The sequence below is a fragment of the Pteronotus mesoamericanus genome, unplaced genomic scaffold (assembly GCF_021234165.1).
Source record: "Pteronotus mesoamericanus isolate MK-2021 breed Mesoamerican mustached bat unplaced genomic scaffold, CSHL_Meso_final scaffold_167, whole genome shotgun sequence".
Lineage (NCBI taxonomy): Eukaryota > Metazoa > Chordata > Mammalia > Chiroptera > Mormoopidae > Pteronotus > Pteronotus mesoamericanus.
This window is the reverse complement of record NW_026555308.1, coordinates 3,572,175-3,584,306: the sequence shown is the minus strand read 5'-3', so window position 1 is coordinate 3,584,306 and position 12,132 is coordinate 3,572,175. Positions and strand designations below refer to the sequence as shown.

The 12,132-nt window shown below is 54.0% G+C and overlaps 1 protein-coding gene across 4 annotated transcripts in view; it reads right to left on the bottom strand.

Moving 5' to 3' along the window:
- Positions 1-12,132, bottom strand: part of MGRN1 (mahogunin ring finger 1) — a 51,868-nt gene that overhangs the window by 4,593 nt on the left and 35,143 nt on the right. For 3 of the 4 annotated variants that reach the window (XR_008530493.1, XM_054589538.1, XM_054589535.1), the window contains exons 9-16: positions 11,810-11,878; positions 9,967-10,126; positions 7,790-7,899; positions 5,415-5,480; positions 3,576-3,802; positions 2,404-2,521; positions 2,002-2,047; positions 262-360 (exon numbers count right to left, since the gene is read on the bottom strand). Coding sequence is in view for 3 of the 4 variants with exons in the window: in XM_054589538.1 (XP_054445513.1) it covers positions 262-360; positions 2,002-2,047; positions 2,404-2,521; positions 3,576-3,802; positions 5,415-5,480; positions 7,790-7,899; positions 9,967-10,126; positions 11,810-11,878 (895 nt within the window). In the remaining variant the exon portion in view is untranslated. The remainder of the gene's footprint in view (positions 1-261; positions 361-2,001; positions 2,048-2,403; positions 2,522-3,575; positions 3,803-5,414; positions 5,481-7,789; positions 7,900-9,966; positions 10,127-11,809; positions 11,879-12,132) is intronic. The other variant, XM_054589537.1, reaches the window with a different exon arrangement.

Below are 12,132 nucleotides of genomic sequence, written 5' to 3'. Positions count from 1 at the left end.
GGGTGCAAAGGGGCTTTGGGCACACAGGCTCTGCCCTAAGAGCCAGGGGCTGCAGGGGGGGTGACTGTGGAAAATTAAGCCTGGCTGTGCTTTGGGAGTTGATGGAAGGAGTGTGGACTCAGAGGCAGGGAGGAGGGGGCGGGCTCCCCATGGGTCAGCCCCTCCCTCAATACTCTGAGCAGGGCCCAGGTCCACGGCGACAATCACTGCACTGCCCTGGGCCTGGCAGGCCCCCAATGCCCAAAGGCTGCGTGCTGTTACCTGGAAGGTAGATGTCAGTAGGTGGGCCAGGCTGGCAGCAGCCACAGGGATCAAGGCTGCCATCCTGTAGGACGTTCTCAATGGAGGGTACACGGCTCCCTGCGGAGGAGGGAGCAGGTCAGGGACCCACAAGGAGGGGTGGATCCAGCCATCCCCTGGTTGAGAGCCCCAGGAGCCCATCTTTCATCCCTCAGGGCACTACAGCCACTAGGCGCCCTCACTCTGGCCCAGACCTCATCCCGACTCCCCCTCTGCTCTCCCAGGACCCCAGAGGCAGATGTTTCCTATTCTTCCCTCTTTCCTTCTCTTGCACCCCCTAGCATGGAGCTTTTGTTTTATTTTTAGCTTAAAAAATTACATACCCTAGTTTAAAAAACAAGATAAAACGGTAACAGATATAACTATCTCCCGTTTGTCTTTCTGGATGGGCGGGCAGGGCGACAGCCCTCGGTCCACACATACCCGCAGCTGGTCCTGCATGGACAGTCCAGTGGGGGGCCCTCTGGGTGTAGCCACCCCTCTCACACATCAGCTCCCTGTCTTGGACCCGCACTGTTCTCAGTGCTGCCAAGGGTGCCCTCATGGGGGAGGTCTCTCCTGCAGAAAGGGTCCAGCCCCAAGGCCCTGTGACAGGGCACAGCAGAGGGCTGCCCAGACCCAGCACATACTGTGCACAAGCAAGAGAAAGCCAACCCTGAAGGAGGAGGCGGAGCCAAGGCCTGAGATGCAGAGGGGTTACCCTGCATCCTACCAGGCAGGCAGGAATGGCATGGTGCTTCCAGGAGCAGATACCCCTCAACCCGCGACTCACACACACCCAAGCCCAAGGGCCCTGGCCTAGCAGCCTGCAGACAGGCCCCATCTGTGTGTAGGGGGGTGCTGCTCCTGGGAGGGACACGGGTCCCCATAAAGCAATGCTGGCCAGGGACCCCAGCAAGAAAGGGTCACAGCAATGGAGCATCTTCAGGTTATTTTGGGGGCTTTACCAAACTGCAGGCTTGGGAACCAGCCAGCAAGGGCCACCTCCTGGCTCTGTCACTTCTAAATTAAGTGGCCTTTGCCTCCTCCAACACCAATCCTGAGCCTGGCCAGTGTCATCTGTCCAACACTGGGAAGAAATGGCCAGGACAGCGGAGAGAAGGCATCTCCCCAGCCAGCAGAGGAAAGCACCTCATTATGTCCCACGACCATTGTAAGATCAAGCAGGGTCATCCCTGACTCAGAGCCCAGTACATGTGATGGGCACCTGGGACCTGACTCCTGTACGTGCTAACCCAGCCCATCAAGAGAGGTACAAGCTCCCTCCCCCTACCACGGGGCACATGGACAGAGCTCAACCCTGTGCCCACACCCTGGCCATCGACTTGCCAGCCCCAAGGCCCACACAGAGGTCCTGGGTCGCTACAGGCACCGGCAGGACTACAACCACAAGGGATGGGTGAAGCCCAAGGCCAGGATGGGTGGCTGTACAAGAGGAAAATCGTGGAGAGCTGACTGTGTGCAGAACGATCCAAGTGGGAAATAAAATGACTGCTACTATCTGAATGCTGGATGGCGAGAAGAAAAACCAGGAGCGGCTGCAGACTGTGCTCTGAGACATCGTGCAGTAACCAGAGTGTGCGGTTCCCAGGAGGGCACCAAAACTCACTGAGAAACCTCTAGGAGATTTGAGCTGGAGGCACCCACCCCTCCTAGGCAGGGAGTACCAGAACCGTGCCCTTCAGGAAAAAGAGTGCTTACCTTGCTTCAGCGATGACCTCTCATCAACCTCTTCGGTGAGGAAACTCTAGGAAACAAGGGAAAATGAGTCTGGAGATCCAGTGCTGACCCAGGACTGGTGCCGACCGCCCAGAATCAGGCTGCAGGTAGCCAGGGGAGGGTGCAGGGCAAGCTGCAGCTGCCAGTCCAGGGCACATCTAATGGGCGCTTCACACACAGCCCCTTTGCCAGTGCCCACCCCACGGATGAGGAAACTAAGGCTGAGGGAAGTCACAGCCAGGCCAAGGCCACTGAGTGAGGGAGTGGCAGGGCAGTCCTGGGGCACACCATGAATCATGTCTTGAAAGTCAACAGGCAAGCAGTGGGGACTTAGATCTCAGCTGGGCAGTACTGAGAGGAAGGTGGGCCAGGGCGGGACCTCACCTCTGGGGAGCTGCTCAGCACCAGCCCGGCTGCACTTGGCAAGGGAGGGGCATCCGAGTTCTGGGAGAGCTTCTCCTCATCCTCTTCATGGATGGGGGAGGATGGGGACCGCAGGGTGCTGGAGGCAGGGAAGAGGAGAGTGAAAGCCAAGTGAATGAGAAATGCCAACCCCACCAAAGCCAGCATCACATGCGGGGGGGCATGCAGATGTGTGCCTGGAGCTGCGGGGCAGAGGCACCCAGGGCATGGTGGACACCAGCAGAATGCCAGCAGGGGCACCAGGCACCAGACACAGAGGCTTTCCACCTGTGGACTGGCAGAGGCCTAAACATGGCTTTTTATTTCCAGAAGGACAAGAGAACTGTGATGGTCTATCCCTGCAGTGAGAGGGCTGGGCATGGGAAGCAGCCGGGGAGATTCCCATGTTTCTCTGAGTATCTTTGAAGCAGTTCTGCCATGTGTATAAGTCACGGGGCCATAGCTGGTTTTATAGAACCTGTGCCTTTTTTTATACTTTTTTAGTTAAAAAGCAGCACACGTGTGAGGAAAGACTTAACATGGCAGGGCTGATTGCCTGAGCCTAGCAAGTGTCCAAGGAAACCACCAGGGACCCTTGGCTGGCCCCTGGGCACGTGGCCCACAAAGGTTCCTTATGTAAGTGATGGAGATCCTGCTTGTCCAGCATGAACAAGATGGAGGATGTGCACCTAGTTACACTGTGGCTGGGTTTCTGGTGCCATCACTGGTCGCACAGCAGGATGAGCCCATGTGACCAAACCCTTGAAAGTCCCGAAGCCCTGAAACTCAATGGTTCTTCTGGGCTGAGACAGGGCACACGCTCCTATGGTTTGCTGTTCCCATGTGGCCTGGGACAGGGAAGGACACTGGCGCCTCTGACCTCCATGGATGCATTTTTCTCCTGCTGCCTTTGCTGTGATCAACCTTAGCCATGACCCTAAACTGCTACTGGTCTTGTGAGTCGTTCTAGCGAATCACCAAACAAAACACGTTATAAAATTATTTGAAATTACAAATAAACTGCTTTGCACTTCCTCTCTACTAGCATATGCCTCCCTTGCCTTGGCCCACAGAGCGGGGGGAAGGGGGGTAGCGGGGGCGGGGGCAGTTTCCCAGACACCCTTCCCCAGAGGGAATCCTGGCACCAGCCTCACCTGTCGGGGGATTTGCTCCTTGACTTGCCCTTCTGGTGGCTGCTTTCCATGATTCGATCAAGTCCAGCAAGTGGACAGTTGGCCTGGGATAGGCCATCTGAGACGCCCGAGTAGGTGATCTCTTCATAAAGGGGAGCCGAGGGGAGGGCCGGGGAGATGGCCCGAAGGCCGTTGAGCGCCTCAAGGAGGGAGATGGGCTCATAGCCCGGCGGGACGCTGTCAGAGCTCTGAGGGGACAAGAGCAGGTGAGGGACGGGTTGGCCAGGCTCCCTGCCCGCTGCCTGGGGCTTGTGCCTTAGAGATGTTCTACTTCCCAGAATCTGCTTTTCTGACCATCTTCTGTCTGCTCCACCGTCCAAGGACTTAAATCCTCCCTCCTTCAGAGGGGTGCCAAGAACTCCAGAGCAGCATCAGATATCCTACCCAGGGCTCCCTCACCATCAGCGGCAGCACACAGCCTTGGACACCCAAATGCTCCACTTGATGTCCAGGATGAAGGTGCGGAGGGCATCTGGAAGAGCCGCCCCTATCCCAAGCCTCAGACAGCCCCTACCTGGCTTTGTGTTCCTGCCTGGCAGGGGTGGAAGGTAAGAGGGTTAGTAAGAGGGAGGAGTAGGAAGAGAGCAAAGCCATGCCAGAGGAGAGAGACACCAGTGGGAACCAAAAGTGATCTAGACTAGGGGAGGGCGGGGAGAAGGACCTGGTCCCCAGGGAGCTCTGCCTGACAACACAGACATCTGGCCCAACTCAAGATCCTCCATGAACCTCAGGCAGTCAGGCATCAAGGGGTGATATGTGCTCCAGATGATTCTAATGGGCCCCCTGGTTCAGAACCTGTGTTTCCCCCTTGCTAGGAGTGAATCACATCAACAGGCTTAGTCCTGCTTTAGGGTTAAAGGTGAAGGGAAAAGGGAGACGCCCCAATGCTGGGGCGTGTCAGTGCTGGGGCCCTGCAGGGTGGGGCAGCCACCTGCCCTCACTCTCATTAGATGAGGTGAAGGGCAAATGCTCCTAAGTACTCTCTGTGTGAACCCCCCACCTGAGTGGCTGGAAGGAAGGCTGCCTTTCAGGGAGGTGGTGAAGCAATGCTGGGGCTACAGGGGAAGCAGTGGACCAGGGTGGGGCCTCCTGCCCTCAGAGAGCACCTCCCGGGACCCCAGGTCACCTGACCCAGAGGTGCTGTGCATTTGCTCCCAATCTACTACCTTCAGTTTAAAGGTAAATAATTACTCCGACTCCCTTACCCCTCCAAAAAAAGGAAAACCCTTATCTCTAGCTTGACCCTCCAGTGACTTCTACCTCCACGCTTTAACAGAGGCCCAGCCTGGCTGCCGCACGCTGTCTGAGCCCCAGCCTGCTCCGTGAGATGCAGGGAAAATGCAAGAAAATTAAATTTTTGTCCTAAAGAACTAAAACCCAAGGGGCAGAGGGCAGAGGGTACAGGATGACAAGCAAGCGCCAGGAGTGCTGTTTGCAAAATCTAGCAGCCACGTTAGTTCCACCTCCAACATCATTCCACTGCCAGCAAGAAAAAAAGGGAAACAAGGGCACTGGGAACCACGGGCAGAAGCAGAGCTGGCGGGAAGGGGCGGCCTGAGGCCGGTATGTTGCCCGGCAGCGGGGACCAAGAGACTGGCTTTTTGCCAACAGACCTTGAGCTTTGCTTGTTCCACAAAACTCCTTTCCTACAGAGAGACGTCGGGACTGGGGAGAGTGGATTTGACAGATTAAATTAATCAAATGCATCAGACCTGGGTAAAAATGACTTCCCGTACTTGTTATTGGCTTAATAATCAGGGTGAAGGGCAGAGACGTGGCCACAGGGCCAAACACACTTACAGTTTCCCTTTTAGGTTTCTTGCTGGCCAGTGAGGCAGGGTGCGACTTTGATTTTTTAAAGGGACACTGTCAAGATAAAAATCACACATTTTACAACTATCACTCTCCGTATAGCTCTGGAGCTGGCTGGATGTTGTCTGCCTGGTCTGCTGGCTTCTAGGAGTGCCATCAGCCAGCACTTTACAAACTTAACATGCACATGAATTGTGGGGACCTTGCCATAATGCAGGTTTGGCCTCAGGGGCCTTGCTGGGCTGGGCATGCACAACCATGCAGTTTCTAGAAAATATGCTGCTGGTTCAGCCCATCCCCATCCCCAATGCCCACCACAGGCTGGGTACCTGGAGTAGCAGGTCCTGGCAGGGCTGCTGGGTACTCCACACAAGTGGGCCTGGCTGGGCATGGGGAAGGGGCCCCCAGGCCCTGAGCATCTCTGTGAGGCTTAACCCAGCCTCTCAAACTTATCACCAACTTCTATGTCCTAATGGTAGGTGGGTAGAAAAATCAGCCCCAATTTACCTCACCCTGTGATGATCTTAACAAACCCATTGGAGAACATGCCTAATCTGGGCTCTCTCTGGTACTATGTGGAAATGGCTTATCCAGGGAACAGGACAGAGAACAACTCTCTAAAGAGGAAGGTGCTAGAGGTTACCGTCCAAGCCCCAGCCTGCTCTACACTGTGAGCAGCATCTCAGCTCTCAGAATAAGAGGGACAAACAGAAACTGGGAGGGGAACACACAAGTGACAATTAAAAACCCACCACCTGAGCAGCCACCCTTCTGTGAAAGAGTCAGAGCCCTCACTTCCTCGGAGCAAATCACATCCAAGTGCTGTTGCTGTTCTCTCTCCCTAAAACTCAGTCTTTGGAAAAAGTGTAGTGTCCATAATCAAGTCCAGTGTTAAATATGTGGTCAGCCTAATTTCCAAGTTATAAGCCCTGGTGCTAACAGGGCCCAGAAGGCAAATCAGACAGTGCGGTCGCCAGAGGAGAAGCGGGGATGATGAGGACTCGCCCCACCCCTGCAATGGGGGGCAGCCTTGCCTCTGCTCCAGCTTCAAGACCACACCTCCAGATTTTGAAATAAATAGCCATAAGCCTGAGTTTTAAGGGAAATGTCCAAATCTTTAACCATTAACCCAATCTTCAGAAACATAATGTGAGCCAAACACATCATACCCACTGGCCCAGCATAGGAGCCCACCTTATGCGTGTGCCAGTCCAGAGGGTTTGGGCCTTCTTTCCTTTTTTAGAGTCTGCAGGCCTCTAAAAATCACTGGGTCTAAATGACCTCAGTTGAGAGCCAAGAAAATGGACTCAGAGCTGACAACATTCATGGGTAGCAGGGATCTGGGAGCTTAAGACCAGAGCCCACACCACACCTGTTCCTTGGTCCTTCCTCCCCCATCTGTCCACCTCAGCCTCTCCTTTCTACTCCCATCCTCATCTCTGTCCATCTGTCTGTCTCTCTCTCCATGTTTCTTTCCATCTCTTTCTCCCTGTTTGTCTATCTCTTAAGTATCTCCCTTTCACTTTTATCCCTACCGTGTCTCCCTACTGTCTCTGCATCTCTCTCTTCCCCCGCTGTCTCTCTCCTGCCCTATCTGTGTCTCTCCACATCTGTTTTTGTGTCTAACTTCCTGTCTCTGTACCTCTCCATTTCTCTCTGCCCATCTGTCTGTCTCTCCACTTCTCTATCTCTGCCCATACATATCTGTTTCTCTAAGTCTCTTCATGTTTCTGCCCATCCCTCTCCCAAGGTCCCTGAAGCCAGAGTCCAACATCCTTCATCTGCCTGCAGCAAGGTCCAGCTCATGGTTTCTCAGGAGCAAGGGCAGTGGACAGTTGCTGAGGTGGCCTTGTGCCCAGGCTAGAAAGGGGTGGGCAGAGAATGCACAGACAGTGTGTCACAGCTACCCTGTGAAGGAAACCACACCTTCCGTTACACAGAGTGCCCCTGGCTATCTGGCTTGGTGGAGTAATGGTGACACACACTGGCTCACGCTTGGTGAAGGGGCACCTGCCATTACCGGCAATCCTAGCGGCCCGGATCACCCCACTTGGCCTCACAGCCACCTGGGGGACATGCTGGGTAGATGAGGACAAAGATTCAGAGAGCCAGCAGATGGGGCTGCTGGCCAGGCAGTCTTGGTCCTGGCCAGGTACTGCCCAGAGGGCAGGGCCCAGGGAGCTGCCTCCTACCAGCCACCTGACCAACCCAGCCACTCTGGGAGCCAGGCACTGTCCTAACAGGAAGGCAGGCCCTGAAGCGTCTGGATGCCTGGCAGGCCCTGCACAGTGGCAGGGGCTTCCTCCAGAGCCCCTCCTCTCTCCACCCCTTCACCCATAATGCAGGAAGGAAGAGGGACTTACAGAGTGCTCGTCATGGTCCATGCTCTGGGCCAGGACGGGGCTGAAGGAAACGGGGGACAGGGCTCCTGGCTTCTTCCTCACTGCCCGGATCTGCAAAAGGGCCCGGAAAGCTGTGGCAGAAGGGAGGGGTTGATGTCAGGCAAAGAACAGCCAGTTCTAGCACCACTGAGACCCTCCAAGCTCTGGGGACACTGACCGCCCACTCACGCCACAGCAGTCCCAGGACAAGCCATGTTTCCAATTCAGGAAGAACAGGGTCATAACGAAACACCCCCCCGCCCCCCGCAAGACAGAGAGGCCAGGACGGCGCTGCCCCAGCTCGAATGGAGCTTTTAGGGGCGGCAGGCAGGAGGCAGCCAGCCTCTCACCTGCCACACCAGACAGTGAATGTGCCTGCAAGTTACACCTGCCAAGCAGCTAAAAGAACACAGTGCGCCCTGACTACAAGTCCTGAAAATTACACTGACCAGCAGGCAGGCAGACATATGTATGTGAACATTTACGATGACACAATGTCTATGCTGGGAAAACTAGAAGCGGCGTAGACAGTGACCACTGGGGAGTTGGAAAAATAAATTAGAACATGAGCTACCAGTCACCGTGTAGTGCCAGTTTCGCTAACAGAAGTCAATGTTTGAAAAGTGTACATCATGCGTGAGTCACAAGTGTTCCAGGCGCATCTGCACAGTAAGATGAAAGAACTGAGTCCCCAACGTTGACAGCAGTCACCCCAGGCTGTAGGCCTCAGGGACAGGAGCCCTGGCTCAACTTGCCAGCCCAAGTGCTACAAATACCTGCCCTGGGGCCCCTGGCTCCTGGGCCTCTCGATGATGCCCAGACCAGAGCAAGCTGGGGAGCCAGGAGTTCAGCCCCAGCTCAGGATCCTGCCACCCACCAGGGCCTCCCTGCCCTGCCTTCCTACTCCTCTGCTCCCAGCTACACTCCCACGTGGGCTGCGTAGAGCCCTGCTGCCCGTCTCTCCAGGCCCTGTGCACAGCCCCCAGTGTCCTACTGAGTTTGGGGCTTCCTCCTGGGCTCTGGACCCCCCAACCCCAGATCACATAGCCTCATCTTCCACTTCCCCACACCCAGCCTGCCCCTGGCCCTTGCACCTGCACATCCTTTTGATGGCCCACCTGGCTATCCTAGTGGGGCAACGCTGTGATGTGCTGGTGCAGCGGGGACAGGGCTGTGGGCTCTGGGTCAGACCCCAGTGTAAACAAGCCTCTGCCCCTTACTAGCTGTGACCTTGGGCAGTTCCCTCTGAGCTACGAGACAGGTATAAGGCAAGCGTGACAGTTTGGGACCACATGTCCTGGCTCAGAGCTTGGAGGTGGAACCTTAGTAGCTAATGTGTGAAACAGCAGAAAGACCAATCTCTAAAGCCATCATTTACCTTCTAAATAAAATGTCCTACAGCTCCCCCAGGCAGCTGCTCTCCCTGCCCACTTAACTCTCATGTTGACTCAGCAGGACTTGCACCCTGAGAATGTTTAGATTCCTTCTACGGGAAGACAAATTTTTTATTCAGACTTATGACCAATGTCATGACTTCTGACTGAAAAAAAAAAAATGTCTGGAGTGCTCTAGAAAACCAAATTTAATTCCTTGATCACCCTTTTCATTTTGATGTCGTTCTCAAACAAAATATTTTCCACATTATCTTTAATATAAAGATTTGACTTGAACAATTTCTGTCCAGTTCTAATGTCACCGCAAACACGTGCCCTGGAACACCTGTCCTGGCCGTTCTGAAATTCCAGTTTCCTGGAGGCAGACCTTTGAGGATCTGAACCATTCACATGCTCACAGAGTTGCTTTGGGTGTTAACTACTTACATACACTAAACCACTAGGTTCCAGTTCACTGTGAACCAGGTGGGAGGATGATAGCCTCTGTCATTCTTTTCTTTTCAAGATTTTATTTATTTATTTATTTTTAGAGAGGTGAAGGGAGGGAGAAAGAGAGGGAGATAAACTCAATGTGTGGTTGCCTCTCGTGCACCCCCTAATGGGGACCTGGTCCACAACCCAGGCAGGCGTCCTGACCAGGAATCGAACCAGCGACCCTTTGGCTCGCAGGCCGGCACTCAATCCACCCAGCCACACCAGCCAGGGCAGCCTCTGTCATTCTTAGCCCCCAACCCAAGGCTGCCCTGGTGCAGGGTCCGCACTCACGCAGCCGGCAGATGGGGCAGTTGCTGGCCTGGTAGCGCAGCGTGTCGGCACAAGAGTTGCACAGGCACAGGTGGCGGCAGGGCAGGATCAGTGTGTCCCGCAGGTCTGACAGGCACACCACGCATTCATTGCTGTTGTCACTGTTCTCCTCATCTGAAGGCTGCAGGGACAATGAGGGTCTGAGGGTCAATGGCCTTCTGAGAGCCAGAGCCTGGGAGCCAGCTAAGGAGCAGGGAGGAGGCCTTCCTGCCCCTGGCTGCCCCACGAGCCACCCCCCTTTCGCCAGGGGCTGCTGTGGGGGCAAAGCAAAGCCCAAGAGGGTACAGGGAGGTCATCACAGAGTAGGGCACCTCAGCAGACTCAGCCCAGTCATGCTCCCTGGGCACCAAACTCAGGTCCAGCCCAACTCCTCTCCACAGCTAAGTGGAGAAGTTAAGCCCCACCCTAACGCACTCTCCAAATCAAGGAACAGGTCTATTTCTATTCCTCAAAGCAAGAAGAAAATGTGGAAAAGATGCAATACTATGGAACACATCTTCCAGAAGATACCTATTTATTTGGCTAAAATAAACAAACAAAAAAATCAAACAAGTCTAATTTGTTTGAAATACTTTCATCAAGTAATGGCAGCTTCTGGAAAACAAACTCTGGATCAAGAGACAGCAACATTTTAGAACAGGGATCAGCAAGCTTCGGCCTCCTCTGTTTCTGTGAATAAAGTTTTACTGAAATGCAGTCTTGCCCAGTTGTTTCTACATTGTATGTGGCTGCTTCTTCACTGAGCTGGTAGTGTTGAAGAGCAACACCCACACGTAGAACCAATAAAGTTGGAAATATTTACTACTCAGTCCTTTACAGAAAGTCAGCTGATCTCTGGTATAAAATGGGTGAACTGAGCAGACAGTGCTTATCTGGAGCTCGGGCCTGGCCAAACTGCCCTGTCCTGCTTCCGACCAGTTCCAGCTGGTATGAGACTTCTAGAGATTTTAAAAACGAGGTGGTTCTTTCGTTTATGCCTGTGTGCCATTTTTTTTTTTTTTAATCCTCACTCAAGGACTTTTTTTTCATTGCTTTTAGAGACAGAAGAAGGGAGAGAGAAAGAGAGAGAGAAATATCAATGTGAAAGACAGAGAAACAATAACTGGTTGCCTTTTGAACACACCCCAACCAGGATTCGAACTCACAACCTAGGTATGTGCCCTGACCAGGAATGGAACCCGCAACCTTTTGGTGTATGGAATGATGCTCTAACCAACTGGGCCATACAGGTCAGGGCCATGTGTACCTTTAAATACAGTGGCAAAGGCACAGGTAATGATTCTCCACTACCCTTCCTGGCTGCGCCAGATACGGCTCTGTCAGCCACCATGCTGTCACAGATACCCAAAGAAGAACCCCTCTTAACCACAGGTACTCCAGTCTGGGGAGCAGCCAGACGGCAGGGCACAGCAAGGCTCAACCGCTGGTTGTGAGAACAGAAAGGCCAAGGCAGCACCTGTTAAGCCCAATCAGACAAGAGGAGATTCCACATGCCCTGGCTGACCTCATGGCCAGATATCTAAAGATAGTAACAAGCCAGTGAATTTGCTGACAAAAAGGACTAAATGTCCCTTAACTCTGTTAACTCTTTTTAAAAATAAAGGAAAAATGATGGACTCTGGGGTCCCAGGGTCTCCAGGGGGAGGCATGGAAGGGAACTGGCTCATCAACTTGCAGGGTCCTGGCCAGGGCTGGGGGACCCCAGGCAAGTCACTCTCATGAGCCTGCTTCTGTGCAGGCGGAAGGAAAGCTGGGGAGTGAGGCCCACCTGGAGGCCTGGCGTGTGCCCACCATAGGTACATACCTTCGTCTCCTGGTTGTTCTTATTCTCGATGCCATAGATCTCCTGTAGCAGGTAGCTGACCCGGTCTACCTGGAGAGCAGAGAGGTATCTGGGCACTTGCCAGCCCCCATTCAAGGGCTCCTCTACACCCATCTGACCTACCACCACCTCTCAAACTGGTGACCCTTTGGTTCGCAGGCTAGTGCTCAATCCACTGAGCCACACCAGCCAGGGCCTTACCCGTCTTTTGAAAAACTAACCAACACCATTCCTGGGTTGTGGCTTATACACCTGAGCAGCTACATACAAGGATCATGAATTTGGAAACAGGCCTCCACCATGGC